Source organism: Falco rusticolus, chromosome 10 (genome assembly GCF_015220075.1).
Source record: "Falco rusticolus isolate bFalRus1 chromosome 10, bFalRus1.pri, whole genome shotgun sequence".
Classification (NCBI taxonomy): domain Eukaryota; kingdom Metazoa; phylum Chordata; class Aves; order Falconiformes; family Falconidae; genus Falco; species Falco rusticolus.
In genome coordinates, this window is record NC_051196.1 from 19,510,614 (window position 1) to 19,527,355 (window position 16,742).

At 48.4% G+C, this 16,742-nt stretch overlaps 1 protein-coding gene across 2 annotated transcripts in view; it reads right to left on the reverse strand.

Moving 5' to 3' along the window:
- Nucleotides 1–16,742, reverse strand: part of EPS8L2 (EPS8 like 2) — a 66,856-nt gene that overhangs the window by 25,019 nt on the left and 25,095 nt on the right. For both annotated transcript variants that reach the window (XM_037402453.1, XM_037402454.1), the window contains one exon: nucleotides 3,839–3,903. In XM_037402453.1, coding sequence (XP_037258350.1) covers nucleotides 3,839–3,903 — 65 coding nt within the window. The remainder of the gene's footprint in view (nucleotides 1–3,838; nucleotides 3,904–16,742) is intronic.

Below are 16,742 nucleotides of genomic sequence, written 5' to 3' on the forward strand. Positions count from 1 at the left end.
AATTTGGAGCGGCTCTTTGTCTCTGTTACAGGGATGAGTTTTTGCCTAGCTTTTCTCCCTCTGATCCCTTGTCTTTATGCCTTCTCCCAGTGATCAGATATAACCTTTTCAGGGGTCAGGCAGTTTCTTTCTGGTGCTGACTCTTTGCTATAGTGATGCTGTATCAGAGGTCAGGGTCCACATGTAGCACAAAAAGGTGGTCTTTGTCCCAGAAGACTAGCAAGAGCGAGCTATAAAACACGAGGAGAAAGGGCTGGTGGAAAATCTGTTCCCAGTAGCAGTCTAAGCTCATGAGCTGATTAAATAACCCAACGGGTAGTGCCCACCACTGGCACGTGCCTCAGTGGGCAAGGGAGGAGGATAAGTTCATTGGGAAGTAAGTCCTTTCCACCTGCAAAAGCCTAGGGAAATGCAAAGTGGGAAGCAGACTTAAGAGGCAGCAGAAGCTGACTCTGCTGCAGTGTCAGGGAAGGAACCAGCGCTGTCCTGCAGTGGACATAGGTTACAAAGGGACCTTGGAGAGGCTGTGAACATTGGGGTCTGAAGCAGACCAGATGGACCCGAGATAGATGTGTGTACTCAAGAGATGGAGCCCTGGATGGTCATGTTTGAAGCACAGGCAAGAACTGTTGTCACATTTGGCTCCAGATGAGATGAATGCAGGGGGAAAGACTCAGATTTAAAGCACTGGTAGCCCAGAAAGGGCTGATTCTTTAAATACTGATGTTTGACGGTGGGAATTAGGGGTGGATAGGATCTGTAGTGACCAGTTTGTTGTTACGGTGGCTGGTAGATGATTCACAAAGACTGGAAAGAGCAGAGCACAGGATAAACACTGCAGAGGGTGAGACCCAATCCTGGGTTCATAAAGGAAAGGTATTGGGTGAGGCACTGTCTAAATAAAACTCCTAGCAGGTATTTGACCTGAAAGCTGAGATTAGCCATGCAATCAGATATGAAAAACATGCTCAGGTGTATGTTACTGTAATTGTGAAATAGTGCACGAAAAGGTATTCGCAAAGTCAATATTATCTGTGCAGAGGTGACAAACCCTCTGCTTTCCGAGCAGGGAAGAGAATTGGTTTATACCTGATGACGGGCATTCTTATCAGTTCTAGTATTTTAACTGCCAAGTTTACAGTCTTCATAAATTCCTCTGTTTACTGTTAAGTAAGTTAATTTTCAGGGAGGGGAAATCTACTTGTCTAATTCAGACTCATTAGAATATTTTTTTTCTTTTCCATTTTCTTTGGATATCAGTGGAGTGAGAGGGAGAGAAGCTTGCTACTGTTTTTTAATCTTATTAAAACCCTTTTCAACCAGATGGATATTCAAATATTGTTGTTTTTGTAAGAATGGGCAATGGCTCCGTTCACTATTAAACTTTGATCAGCTTATAGATTACTTCAGAGGGTGTAAAATGTCTCTTTAGGAAGAGGTTTCCTCACATCTCACTGCCTGTCACTGAAATCCCCTTTGCCTTGGTCAGAGTTCAAGGTAGAGACTCACAAATGGGTGGCATATGGCATAATTAATGAAGAATTCATGTATGTGTCACTGTTTAAAGTCCCTTCTCTGCTTCCATGAGTGACTTTGTTTGGCAGGAGTCAATAATGGGGATGGTTGGCAGGGCTACCGATGGGGCAGCTGGCCATCAAGTTGGTCTCTGATGGAAACCTGGCCCTCTTTCCAAACAAGTATTTTTAAGTGTCTAAATTTCATTTCAAGCAACTGAACAGGCTCTTTCCTTTCTAACTGTGTGCTTGAAGCACTCTGCTGGACTGGGGTTTTAAACCAGAGAAGAGAGGGCCCCATCTACTAAATATGAACTTTGTAAAGTGTTTTCCTTTCTTGCCTTGCCCACTTTTCAGTGATGAATGGTCCAGCTGAACTCAGACAGGCACCTCTACTCCCACAGTGGCCCGCACTGGTGTCCCGCATTACGGGGATGGCCAGCCTGGCTTCTTAAACGCGCCCCCCCCCCCCCCCCCCCAGTGGATGTCTGCGACACTGGGAGATGAATTTGGCTTAATGCCTGTCATGGTTGAAGAGTTTTGAATTACTTGGGAGGACACAGTAGCTGAGGGGGAGCTGAAAGATGATAGTCAATGTGGTCTCTCTTGTTTGGGCAGATGAGTTCCTGTAACCGCCATGGAAACCCTGGTTTTAACCTGTATGTGCTGACTGAGAAGGGTTTGAAGCATGGGGTGACAAGAGGGACAACAGCTCCCACTACCCTCCTTCAAATGCAGAGGAGGGAGAGAGGACAACAGCTTCTCCCTTTCCTGTTTCCTTGTACAGAATTTTCCTTCTCTTTTTAATGCTTTTTTTTAATAGATTACTAAAAAAACCCTCATTCTCCTCTCTCCAATTACTCAACATTTTAATTGGTTGAATTTTGATTATTCGGAAAGGAAATACATTTTTGATAAATGATGGATTTGTATGCCACTTTCCATTTAAATTTAAAGTAGGAAAGAGGTCCATATGTAATTAAACCAACTTCACATTCTTTAATGATCATTTTTGTCCTCCCTTCTTGTCAACAATTTCCTACCTGCAGGCTGTAATGACAGCAAATATCAGGCTGAATGACTGATCAGTGCTGGCTTTACAGCAAGCCCCTCAGACAGTGACCTCCCAAGCACATCATGCTTTGTAGCAAGAGGACAGAGTCGCTGACCTCAGAATGTCCCTAGGCACTGGTCCTGGATGTAGCCCAGAACGGGAAAAGGGACAAGCCAGTAACTTCTGAGCCTTCAGTGTACAGGTCAAGGCACTGGACATGCAGAAGCAGTGACTGATCTCTGCTTCTCTCCCCATCCCAAAGCAGTCTTTGTAATGTGGGTATCTCTTCCACTCCTCGATTCAAAGAAATGTGTGGGATCCAAGGGAGGGAGAAATAAGTGGTCAGGGATGACCTGTGTCATGTAATGTGGGAAAAGCCATGGAAGTGTGGACCTGGCTTTGTTAGAGGATTTGAGCATGATTCAGAGTTTTTCCATGGAAAGCCGTTTGTAGCCTTGCAGGAGGGTCTGTGAGCTATACCAGAGCCTGCTTGCTTGGATTTTCAAATAATACTGTACCATAATGGAACAACTGCTGCTCTCCAAAACATGGAGTTGGAGAGGAGCAGCAGAGAAGTAAAAGATGGCTGGAGAGCTGGTGTTGATTTTTAGAGCAGGCAATAAGTGAGAGGAGAGAAAGGAGAGGGATCCAGTCCAGCCTGTAACCTCTGACTTGTAGAAGGGAGTTGGGGGTCAATCTTGGGAGAGGAATTGTCTCGGGAATTGTGTTGCGCTTATAGCCCTTTAGTTTCTCTCCTCAGAGTCCCTGCGCTCCACCTACCTATTTTATTCTTTATTTCCCTACCCTTTTGTGCTCAAAGGAATTTGATGAGAAGCCCAGGTGGTTCCAGCTTCAGCAGGGTGCTACGTGTGATTGAGAGGGCTTATGTGATCTCAGCCCCTGGGTCCAGGCTGGCAGGACCACGGTGACCCACAGTGCAAGGAGGGAAATTACAGCAGATGGCTAAGTCTGAAAGTGTGTCCTACAGCCCAGGAGCTAGTGAGTGTGTCTAGCTGGGTGGGAAGCTCAGGAGACAACCTGATTTACAGGCATCGGGGAGCCGGGAACTGTGGAAAAGAAATATGAAGTTTCAAGCAGCTTTGATGTTTGCCTCTCTCAGGGTGTGAAGAGTGATGCTTGCTTACTGTCAGAAGGCTCCTGGCTCCTTTTTAGCCTGTTGAAGGTCAAGGACAAATGAAGCTCGTTGCATTACCTGCATCTATCACTGATGCTGGCCTTTCAGCCCCTTAACATTCCATTGCATACTCACCTGTACATGGTACTGTGAAGTCTCGTGCATAATGACATTGGAGTTGGAGTATTTTTTCCTTTGTTCTGCAAAAAAAAGAAGAAAACAAGCCTTCATTGTAGCAGGTGTTTGCTGTTATATCAGGATCTGGGAGTTACAGCTGTCATGATGGGGTGCTACAGTCTTTCTCACACTCTGAGTTCAGAGTCTTCAATCTTCAGAGTATTTGCAATAATAGACATGTTACTGATACTAACTTTTGTAATGAGGATTGGTAAATCAGATATGTAAAGTGCACGTTCAAGTTGTATCTCTTAATACTGCTGCTAATTTGATTCCTGGGGTCAGCGTCGTTTGTGGAGGAAATTAAACCTAGGGTAAAGGAAAGCCTCAAGCAACAAATGATTAGGGAAGCTCTTGGCAGAGGGCTGAGGAGTGGAGGAGTGGCTTGAGAAGGCTGCGGAAGACTGTGATATGCACATGGCAAGAAGAAAAATTCCAACCACAACCCCCAGTCTGGACATAACAGCCCTTTGAATCACCCTCCAGAGGAAACCCTCTGCACTACTGTGATGCTTTTAGTTTGCTTTCTTGCGTTTCCTGGCAAGCCATGGTGAAGGGTTGGAGTTAAAGACAGGAAGGACTGTAGGGATTAAGCTATCCAAAGCTACCAGGAATTACTGAGACTCCTGCAAATAGACATCTCCAGCAGCTGCCTGCTGCGGCTCCTGTTGCTGCTCCACGCTGGTTCAGACCATGCGTCCTGTCTGTCCCTTTCCCTGAGCCTGCTTGCATGAACTTGTCCTGCAAACAGTTGCATGGGCATAGCAGTCAGTGGACTGCAGTGATGGGATGAGAAATGAGGGTCAGGATTGGAAAGGATGGCAGTTCCTGAAGCTGGTGATAGTGATGGAGAAGGTGCAACACTGAACTACACCCTGAGTGTTGGCTGGGGAGTAATTTGCCAGCTCTGATGTGTGTCCTCCTTTAAGCCTTGCATGGAGAACGCTAGCAAGGAGTAAATGTAGCAAGCAAAGCATCCTGCTGTGACAAGAACAGAAAGCAACCCCCAAAGCACCAGTTTGGAGCTTTAGCTTAGTCCTGGGGGTGTCCTTGTATTCACTCCTCACCTGGATAGCTGTTATTTAAACCTCCTGCCAGTAGATCCTGTGCAAAGGAAGAAGCTGGCCTGAATCTGCTGCTTTCCCACAGAGTTAACAGGAATTAAAATATCCTATAGACCTGTGCCTCCTTTTTTAATTGCCAGGATTTCTGTAAATATCCTTCCTCATGAGTGTGCGTGCCCCTGCGTGTCACATGCAGCTTCACACCTAGATTTTTCCTGCCCAGAATGGGATAGGATTTCTAGCCAGCCTATCTAGCCCCTGGAAAGCTCCTGTTTCAACTTACTTTGATTTAGCTCCCAGCTCATGGGAATTTGGGATTTCTTTGGTTGTCCTAAAATCAGAGTGCTGGCAGGGAGGGTAGTTAAAAACTGGTTAGGGTTGAACAAGCTCAAACTTTTCAGGTATATTAGACTTCGGGTCTTTCACAGTTTTTTTGCTAAGTGTCTGTTGGGTGCTCTTGCTCCCATCACCTGCCCTGGTTTGGGGCTGTGAAATGCTGCTCAGGCACAGGGGTGGTGGAGTTGGGCTTGGGGCTTGGGAGACGTGCAGGTTTGTGCCGTGCTTTTGCCTTGGTTCCCACCTTGGTAGTATGAATCTTTTCCCTTGCATCTCTGTTATGCTTTTATTTCTCCTTGGCTTCCACGGAAGGAGGATGAGTGCGTCCCTGAGCTCAGCTCGGGCTCTGCGGGCATTGCCACCAGGTGTCTCTCCAGAACAAGCACCGACCTAGCAGAGAAGAGCTTTTAAATTGAGCTCCGCTTGGTACTTCTCCCAAGACACAGGGCTGAGCACTGGTAGCAAACTTGCCTATGGCCGCTGGAGCATGTTAAAGATACAAAGTTAGCCCAGAGACAATGAACGTAAGAAGAGACGCTGCTACTTTCATTTGGAGCCTGGCAAGGGTTGATAGAAGCTGGTTTCAAGCTGATTTCTAGTGCTTTTAAACACTTCCGTAATGCTCTTTAAGACTGAGGTGTGCCATCCGCTTGGCAGGACACCCAAGGACTTTATGCCTGGTATCTCTGTGCCTGTGGTTGAAAAGACAGCAGTGTGCTTGGCCTCTGTGGCCAGTTCCTGGTAGCCCTAAAGTGGCAGCTGTTCACAAGCAGAAATGATTTCTTGGTGGGCACGCTGGCAGAGGTGTTAACGGAGACTGCCGGTCTCTGAGCCGGTGCCTTTTACACCGCCAGCGTGGGCTTGGAGATGGAGTGAGGATAGCTCAAAGACCTCAGACTCCCTGCTCAGCCATTAGCTTCTAGAGTGACCTTGAGTAAATTAATATTTCAGCACAGCCACCTCCCACCTTAGGCTCGCATTGAAGGGTCAATGGCATTTTCTGTTTGCTGTGTGTTTTAATTGCAGTCTGCCCTACTTCAAATGTGGGGCAAGGTCTGGAATAGGGCACACGGCAACACACACCGCAGGGATTCATGTCTGATGTGAGTAACTTTTTTTTTTTCCTCACTAACCTCAATTTCCTCACCAAACATTTCTCGTGTAAATAGATGACACTAATGGAAATGAGAACACTGCGTCTGTGTGGGATGGAGACAAATTCAGACATTAAGACATCCCATCCCCTCCTTTTTAAAAGGGTATGGAAAGGGCTGAAGTGCTTGGTCTGGAAACAGAAGGTTTTTACATTAGGACAGGCAAATGTCTTCAGCCCTGAAAGAAGAATGCAGAGCTGTGTCAGAAGCTGGCAGTCCCTGAGGAAGGGAAGGTGTACCAGAGGGACAGGATTTCCAGAGGGAGGCTAGCATAGGTCTGTATTTCTGGTAGAACAGCCTACTGGTCTGTAGGCTGTCTGGTCTGGTAGGAGAACCAGGCTGACTGTCTGGTCTGGTAGGAGAACTGCCCATGGAGCTGTAGCAATGGTCAGGGCTGTGGCTGGCTGCTTACAGACTTTCTGGAGTCCCCTCTGATGCCTTTGCTGCATCACCCAAGCTCAAAGAAGCTGCACATGTCATGGTCGGGGGAGATTCTCAGCATGTACCTCTGAGGAAATGTTTAGAGAAGCCCTTGGAAATCTTGGGGACATGTTGAAACCCTAGGGCTCTGCATAGCCCAACTTCCCATCGCCTGCACTTGGGGGTAAGCTAGAGGGCAAGGGCTGCTTTAGCCATTTGCAGCCTTTTCCAGACAGAAGCAAGCCCTGGGGCAGGGAGAAAATGAAGGTATCCTCCTCTTCCTCTGTTGATTCTCCTGGGGGAATTTCTGTGGTACCTTTGAGAGTTGCAGAACTAGAACAAAGTGCCTCTATTTTGCCTCAGGATGCCATTCAAGTGACGTTCCAGAAGCTGGCCAGGACGAGGAAAGGGGTGTTTCTGCTTATTCTCTTTCCTGTTCCTTTCTTTAAGATATCTGCTTGTTCCTTCTGAAATCCCTTCTGTCTCCTTGGCTTCTACCTGCCCCCACACCCATGGAAACTTTTATTTTTGTGTTTCCTCCTGGCATCCGCAAATATAACCATGAGGCTTGAAAGCAGCCAGGCTTTCCGGGGACAGCAGGGTGCCAAAACACTGAAATCTCCTTTCCTAGTGCACAGTTTTGATTTAAACACAGGAAGAGTTAGAGATCCAGCCTGCAGATCACAAAATAATCAGTCTTAGGCTACATCTACCCAAGAAGCTTGGGTGCTTTAAAAAGGAAGAGGATTTTTTGTTTTGTTTACTTCAAAGCAATCTGGTGAAAGGTTACAGACCTTTCCGTGGATGCATCGTTACTTGTCTTAGTTATGCATCATTATTTGCCTTAGCTTAAATCTGGCTCTGGTGGTGCTGGGCTGATCCGAATATGCCATGCACAGAACGATGCCTGCAGGGAGATCTATGGCCATTTGACTCTATGGATCAAGGGTGGGCCTTTACGTTGAACAGGTGAACTCCCTTGGCCAGAAAAGACTTCAGAAGGCAGGTTGCTTGTCCTTGGGTGGCTCCCACAGTGCCCTTCTGCACAGCCCTGTCCTCTACCTGCTGAGTTTTGTATGAATGAATGCTGGCTTGTTAGCAGCAGTAGCTAATTTCCTTCTGGTTTATCTGACACCTCTCATACTAGGACACTTTGCATTTTCATGGCATCTTGCAGTGGAGAAGGCCTGAGCACCATAAGGTTTATCCAACCCATACCCTGGCCCCACAAGGTGAAGGATGTGCATAATCCCCACACAATAAATAAGCATTATAGGAATATAGCAATGCTTTTCCATGAATTAGATGGCAGTTGCTGTCAAAGCTTAGACACCAATCTGCACCTCTATTTAAATGAATTTTCTTCTGCTGTGACCTTTAGAGGCTGTAGCGGTGGAGGATTCTTTGGATATAACATGGGCTGCGCTACAAAGGGCAGGGAGAGCTCTGGGGCTGTGGCATGAGTACAGCAAACATCTAAAGGTGATAAAAGCTGGCATGAGCCCACAGTGACCACCACTGTCTGTCTTTCCCTTCTGTCTGCCAAGAGAGACAAAGAGAAGGGAAAACAGTACAGCTTTGTTGCTTTTGGTGTCTGGCAAGAGAAAAAAACCCTCATAGTGTGGAGTTCCTGTCTTGTCTGGAGGGAGGCAGCTGGTGTGATCCACTGCTGTGGCCTAAAGAGCAAGGATGGGTAATTCACAGTTGTGTCGTGGCTGAGCCCAAGCACTTGCTGTATGAACGCATGGGTGATCCAGAGAGTTTTGAATGACTTGAGTGTGGATAGCACCTGGGACATGCACCCTCTTTGGTAAATTGTCTTATCCCTTGCCTCTAAGGATTTGGCCCATTGAGCCTTAAGACACCCCTTTCAAGGGAAAAATAAACCCTGTAAATTGTTCTTTAACTGAATTCAGTTCAGTTGTTCAGTCCTTTCCTAACCAGCTAATCTTGCCTGGTACCCAGAGATGTGGGGAAAACGGCAAAGCTGTTCTCTGGAGTATGTTATTTTCTGCCAGTGTCTTATGGATAAACAGTGCTGTGGGAATGATGTTTCCCACTGGTACCACTGGCCACACGAGGAAATGGAAAAAGCTCAGACACTGCAGAGGCAGCAAAGTGGATTTTATCTGAGGGCTCAGAAAGGTGCTGGGCTGAAATCTCAGTGATGACGCCAAAATCTTGGCTGGAATTTTTCCAGTTTGGCTTTATGTTAAGGAGTGGAAGGGATGAAAGTAAGTAATAAATGAGGGGGGGGAAAAAGGCAGGATCAATGTACATCCTGGAGGGCTGGGGTTATCAGCTTGGTCCAGGAAGCCAAACCACATCTTTTGTGCCAAGTCGCCTTCCCATTTCCATGCAACACCCTTTTTTTGCAGGGAGTTAGGATGTGGCTGTGAACACTCCCTTCAGCCTGGCAATCGTGTGCACAAGAGATTGGCTAGCCGTAGAAACTGCCCGCTGGGACCAGCTTAGAGCTGAAATAATTAGCTAAAGTCTCTAGGGATGTAGAACAGTGCAAAGGAGAGCAGAAGTGGGCTTATCTCTCTTTGTGTATGGCCTCTGCCAAGCCAGTGAGGCAGAGCATTCCCAGTACAATGCACCAGTGGTACCAGGGGAGAAAGGGTGGTTGTATCGGTAAGACACCCAACGGGGTGCCTAGGCTTGAGCCCTGCCTCTGCTGCCAGCTTCCAAAATGGCCTGTAAATATTAGTAGGGGGAGAATATCAGCCTAGGGAGGAGGGAAACAAACTCTGGGGTCTGGCTTATCTGACCCTGAAGCAGCCAAAAGATGGTAGCTGAGACGTATGACAAAAGAACCTGTGGTCGCTCACTGTGCTGGGGTACAGCTGTATGACCGTACATCTCCATGCAGAAGAGTCTTGTGCCTCTGCATATGGGGTAAACAGGCTGAATGGGGTGTGCTTCCACCATGCTTTGCTTTCCCCAGATTGTTAATGGGTTATAGCTGGTTTTTTTGGCTCTTTTTGCATTTTCTGAAGAGAATAGGCAGAACAGCCTTGGTACTACCATGATGCATGTGTTCCTGGTGTTTTGGGGGAATCTGAGCCCTTCTTTTCTGCTGCTGGTGGGGTGAGTGCCTGTGGTGCTCTGCTGAGCTGCATGAGGGTTACAGGCTGTTACAGCCAGGATCCCAAAGCTCAATCCCAAGCTACCATCTCTTTCCATCCAGTTACACTCTAAACTGCTCTAAAGAAAAACTCGCCTGTGCTCTTGCTGTACGCTAGAGCCAATGTCAGTTGTGGTGTAAACAGGTGCTGCTGTAACAAATGCAGCCAGTTGCACCAGAGCTGCGAAGGCCTCAGCCTCCCCTCCGTGAACATCCTTCCCTGCTTAATTAGTGAGCTTTATCACACAGGATCCTCCCTGATCCTCCCCACTTCTCATATTTGTCTTCAGCCATTGCTGAGCAGAAGGCACAGCAGAAAATGTGGAGGATGGACAAGTCCTACATGAAGCAGTCTGTAAGGAACCAAAGATGTGTGGGATCAGGTTTGTTTTCATTGGCAGTACCAGATCAAGGGCCTCTCCTTGATTCCCTGTGTCACACTAGCAACTTCCCTGGCCTCTGTGTCCATTAGAACAGCCTAAGGAAAGTCCTAGCTGTTGCCTTCTGGAGCCTGCCAATAATTTCTGTTATCTATATATTATCTAGCAGTGCATATGCTGTTTATAGTAACCTGCTATTGTAGTGTGAGCTTTGTGCCAAACCAACAGGTCAGGACACAGCCCTCCAGAGGAGAAACAGAGCAGCAAATGTCTCTGTATGCTAATGGCAATGATGCAAATCTGCCGGGCCTGCATTATAAAGCAGCTTTATGAAACAGCATCCATTCCCAGGATCTGAGTGCGGGGCCAGATCTGATCTGGCAGTCTGACCACCCATCTGCGGTAGCACAGCTCTGCCAATCTGACAGGTTCCTGCATCCTCAAAGAGTGGGAGGATGCTCCAGGTTCTGCAGGGTTAGTCAAGGATCTGGTTTCAGGCACTGCACAGACCTGCTGCGTCTGAGCTCCTGACAGGGAGGCATCTGCAGGTCTGTACCTCTGCTGCTGCAGAGGCTTCCCTGCTCAGGGGTCCCCATGGCTGGCTGGCACAGGGACAGCTCCATTTTGGAAGCATCTCTGCAGCTTCTTATGAAGCATCAAGCTCCCTGGTTTTCCTTTTAGCACCATGATATTTTCTGAATGGCCAGAGCTTGTTAGTATCTGTGGCTGTGATGCTGGGAATCTTTGCATGGGGCAGCTATCGTTCATGGCTGGCATGTTGGTACATGATCTGGAAGCTCTTGAAGTGAATGAAAAGGCTCTCATTGAGGTTGGGGGCAGGCAGAGGTATGAATGGTCTGTGGCAGCAGGGAGCTGCTTTATTGATAGTGTGTCAGCAGCTGCTAGGAGGTGTCACAAGGCCAAATTCCTCCTTGGCATGCTTAATATTTGCCACTAGCTCAGACCCAAGTGCTCACATTCCTGTTTTATTAGCTGAAGACACAACCCACTCTAGAAGAGCAAATAAAAACCTGACCCACCTCCTGGGTTGTGCAAGGACTGAGTACATCGAGAAACACTGCGTGTTTGTGTCTGGCCTGCCCAGGATCGTGAGGCGGTATGTACAGTAGCATACTGTCCGCTGGGCAGGCACACAGGGGCCTCTCCGCAGAAGATAATCAGGGTATTGAGGAGTTGCAGGGGAAGCTTATGGGTAGAGGTATTCCTTTTTAGCCTTTACAACCAGAGCTGGAAGAAGTATGCCAAATTATTTTCCACCAAACAATCCAAAGTGTTGTTTTCTGAACTTCCTGTAGCTGGTAATGACATTTTTTGAATGTCAGAATACATTTAGGAAGATGGGAGGAACCTTGATTTAATTAAACCAGTGAATTTGCCTTACTTTAAAAAAACTCGTAATGAAAAGTTTCCCCTTTTTTTGTTGTTACTAACACAGCTTTTGTTCCCAAGGTACTTGGGCATATCCAACAACCCATTTCCATTTAAGAAAATATTCCTCTGAGTAAGCACTAAGCAGTTACTTCATGCAAGGAGAGAACTTGTGCTCGGCAGTCTTGAAGTGGCAAAGAAAAAGGGCTGCTGGAGATGCGGAGCAGGCACTGCAGCATCAGGGGTCCCTCCCTGCAGCCTCCCCATCACTAACCCCTGGCCCAAAGGCTCCGCGGTGCGGACATGAGGGCTGCCTGCAGCAGGTCGGGGTGGCTGCAAGGCAGCACTGCGGCCAGGGTTGAGCCCAGCAGCACCCAGGGCAGAGCCTGCTCCTCCCAGTAGCTCCAGTCAGGGCTGAGCTGAGCCTGTGTGTTTCCCGTCTTACCCACCGCTGGGTTTCGATCTGTGGGAGCCAACAGGAATGCTGGCTTCCTATTTTTCTTCCAGCCCTCTTTCCAGTTGGAGTATTAAATGTCTGAGGCTTTGAGTAAAAGGGTCACCTGTAAGGCAGTGTCAGAGGGGAGCTGGGGTAATCTGAAGCTGGAATCTGGGGTGGGAGAGGGAATGTGAAGTAAGAAGCTGAAATGGCACTGAGGGGGCAGTGGGGGAGGACATGGGGATTTTTGATATTTTTAAGCTTAAACACCCATCGGTAGAAATTAATCTGACCAGTTTCTCCATAACACTTTTGATGTCATACACTGACCTATTGGGGTCTCCATTAAGAGTAGCTATTGTGGTTTTCTAACAGTGGCTACCATATTATTATAATATTTTAGTATAATAAAAATATCTTCAAGGCTGGCAGTGGAAGAGATGGGGAATCAGGCACTGCTCTGACTTGGACCTGCAATCAGCACTGCACAGGGCTTTCTTGTGGTGGGCTGGGGAGGTAAACAGCAACAACACATGGGAAAATGGCACTGCCTTTCCCCCCACCTGCTGCAGGAGCATGTTGGTTCCCTGTTGTTGTCCTGGTGCACTGGGCAAATGCATCTAGGGACGCTCCCCCCTCTAAGCAGCTTTCAGTGTGCCCTGGCAAAGGGCTGGAGCAGGGGAGAGCAATGCCCAGGGGGGAGATGTGTTGGCCATGATTGTACAGCTGGTTGGGGATGGACACAGCTGTGTGTCCATCTGCCCTGTCCAGTGCTCTGGAGGTCTTGGGCAAGCAGAGCAGGTCCCTGGGGAGCAGCAGTATGTCCAGGGAACGATGGAGCTGGGAAGTCCCTGTTAGGTCAGTACTGATGTGCTCAGCACCAGTTCCCTTAGTCCCTCATCATTTCCCAAAGGGAAATCTGCAGGGCAGTCCGAGGGAAGCAGTTCCTCCTCTCTGCAGCAAGGAGTTTTGGTCTTTGCTGGATCTCTGACTTTCTCTCCTGTGGGAGGATAGCCTTAAAGGGAATGGCCGCTCAGTCAGTCAGGTCTGCAGTTGCTTTATCCAGAATTGCAGCCTCACTGCTTTGCTGATGGCAACGTGGGCCTGCTTCAGGGCACGGGCTGACATCTCAACAGAGTCAGACATGCCTAAAACCAAACACCTGGCCTTCCTGCCGAGATATTGAACCTCAGAAATTGTCTCAATGAATGCCAGTGTTTTCTAATTTTAGCTTTTGTTAAAAGACACAGAGGCTCTACCTGCATCCGAGGGACACGATGGTAGGTGGCACCATTCAGATGCTGCCCAGATCCCCTTGGGTTTAGACATGTGCACAGTCCTCCTGACCCAGCCGTGTAGCTGAGCAAGCTCTGTTTCTAGCCACCACTCCTGCCAGGGTTGTGTCTTGCAGACAATACCAGCGTGTGTTAAATTCATGTACAAACCCTCTTCTAGAGGGTTGTGGGGAAGAAACAGCACCTCAGTGCTCCCACTGATAACTGTGTGACGGCAACATGGTCTCCAGCTAAAATAATTAACAACCTCATGGTTTGGGCAAGGGATAATTAATGGCAAATAATGATCCTTTTGTTGGTCATTTTGTGTTGAGCCCTCAGACAACATGGCTTTAGGGAAAGCAAGATTGTCTGGAGTCAGTGTTTCTGTCTTTCTGCTTTTGGGGTGATTATGAGTTGGCACAACTCTTATCTGTGATGGGTATCTCACAGCAGCAACCCTGAGGCCGTGCTTCACGCTATGCTGGCCCAGGGTGCAGCAGAGCCAGCAGCAAAGAATTAGTCTGGGGACCATGCTGGGGGCTGGCAAGTCTCATCTCTGAGACCTCCCCGTGTGGTTGGGGGCCCCATTGGGAGACAAGGGAGGTCTGCAGAGACCTCCAGGAGTTGGTTCGTGACTGTTAAACGTAATATGCGCCTTCACCATCAGTGTATTCTGCCTCACCAGGACCAGCAAGCTCTGCCAAGCAGCTGCTGGTGGCTTATGGGTGCAGGCGGCAGCAGTGGAGTCTCGCTCCCCAGGCAGATGATACCTGTCCAGGGCCACGCTGGGCAGGCGGGAATGGCTTTTCTCTTTGTGTTAGTCCCCGTGTCCTGTTACAGTGCTGAAGCCTGTCTTGGGTTACCTGGGGGGTGTGCAGTGTCAAGTGATAGCGCCTTGCAGTCTGCTGCTGTTGAGCACCACATTTCTCCAGCCTAACTCGTGCTACAGGTAGTTTATCTTGCTCCAAAATCCCTTTTCCAGCCCTGTACCCTGACAAGTTTTGGTCTTTCTCAGAAATTAGTATATTGAGGATGGGGTGGGCAGGTTGGAGCTAGCCGGCTGTGTCTCAGAGGTTTGGATGTGAATGAGTGCTGCCTCCTGCCAGGCCAGCATTTTGCATCTCTGTGGTGCCCCTCCATGTCCTACCTCTCCACTCTGTGGCCCTGCTGGGGGGCCAGCCTGGTTTTGGATCTGCCAGGCACTTCTGTGCCCCAGCATTTGAAGTGAGAAGCAAAGGCACCCAAAGGGTTGGCCAGGGGTGCTGAAAAGTGTCTGAGCACCACAGGGATGGACATGGTAGCTAAACAGAGATGGGCTGCTCTGAACGCTGCTGCAGAGCTGCTTTCTTCCTACAGCCCCATGAAAAACCCACTGTAATCGTTAAACTGCTCTTAACTCTGTAGCTTGTCATGGTTACACTACCTACCTAATCTGTCAGGAGAGACAGCACTATCTGATAAGTAGCTTAGATGAATGCCTGCAGAAGGTCCACCTGGGTGGCACCACAGAAAGAGGTGGCAGAAGCCTGCTGTGGGAAGCACTATGCAGAAATGCTTCCTTCCAGCCCTTCCCTTGGCTTCTGCTGGAGCCACACTGGTCTCCCCCTGACAGGCTTTCATCTAGGTTCAGAACAGATGCCAGTAAGTGGAGAAGCAGTTTAATTTATTTATGGTATGCATTAACATTTATTCAGCTGGTTGCTGTGCATTGAGTAAGGTGGCAACTTGATAGGTGCCAGCCATTCCCCCTGCTGCCAGCGGAGCTGGGGCTTGCTCTGTGCAGGCAGCCCACAGAATCTTCCAGAATGTGGGGCTGAACAAATGTGATGCTGTTTTGCTAAGGGGGGAGGAAAGGATGAGTGTCCTGCTACCATGACAGCCAGGAAACTCCACTAAGGACAGCTGAGCACCTAGAAAGTGTATCCAACTCTGGTAGGGACAGAGCCAGGGGAAGATCTCTCAGGGCTTTACACCAGTTTCTTTGGGGGCTGTGTCCTGTGTGGACCTAGATGCCTCTGTGGGTTTCACTCTACATCCTTGAAACCCCCCAGAGCAGATCCTCCGCCCTTCTCTTCGAGGTGGCTTTCTGTCCGCAGCCTGAAGCTGCTGCTCTGCTTCACCACGATGCTCTTGCATATCACTCTCCAGGCTCTCACCTGAGGTGGCTTTAATACTGCCAGTGAGTCCCTGTGGATACTGGGGATCCCTTGGCCCGCAGATAGCAGTCTTGTACCTGCCGTCGGCACTCCTGTCGTGTTAGGCCAGTAGTGAAGGCTCAGGCTGGGTTAGCATTTAGAGCCAATGTACCTGAGCTGATGGTTCGGTACATGCCCTCCTTCCTTCCATACCTCTTTGTGGTCAGAGGCACTTGACTGTAGAAAAAACATCTTAAGAAAGCTAAACCCAAGGCCTCGTTCACCTAGGAATAGTATTTAGACATCTGTGTGCATTGGAGAACCTGTGTGCATTACCCAGCAAGCTTAGAATGCAGCAGGAGTCTGTGCGCTGCGAAATTGGGAGTTGATTTCTATGGAGGCCTGGCTATGTACGCAGGCTGAGGGTCCAGCCTGATTACACTGGAGGAAAATGGAAATACAAAGTCTTGCAAGTTCTGAACGTTCCTTAGCAGCATCATAATCACATAATCAAGGCCAGCTTGGCCTGATGTGATTTGTTTCATTATGAAACTTAATTCTCCCTGGAATTTTAGTTCTTGCCTGCTGTCCACCCCCAAATGTGCCAGCTCACAGCAGAAATTAATGTTGGGGGAGGGAGGGTCTGAGTGCAAAGGGACCCAGACATTTAAATATTGCTTTAACACCTGCTGAGTGTCCTTTGATAAAGGCGTGCTGAACTAGCAGGGTGGTTTTCAAGTTCTGTCAAGCAAAAACCCTGTGGATGTATACTCATGCAGTGCTGGGCTGATCCCGCCAACAGCCGCTGATTTATGCAGTAAATGCCTGCAGACCTCATACTGTGCTTCAGAGGTGGCAGGGAAGCCATGGGCAGCTGGATTACTCCTCTTGAGGAGCTGGCCCATGGACTTATGAGTGTCATTTAAGGTTTGCTGGAATTTGATCAGAGAGGTCCCATCCCTGGTGAAATTTGCTTTTAGGGTGTGTCCATGCAAAAAAATTTAAAAGATGTAACTCAATGTTGAAAACTACTTACTTGAGAAACTGTGTGTGTGTTAGAGGCGGTTTGTCAGCCTTTCCCTTCACTAGCTTTTGTGGGAGTCATTGCGGGCTGCTCCCTGCTCATCTTGCAGGGCACCAG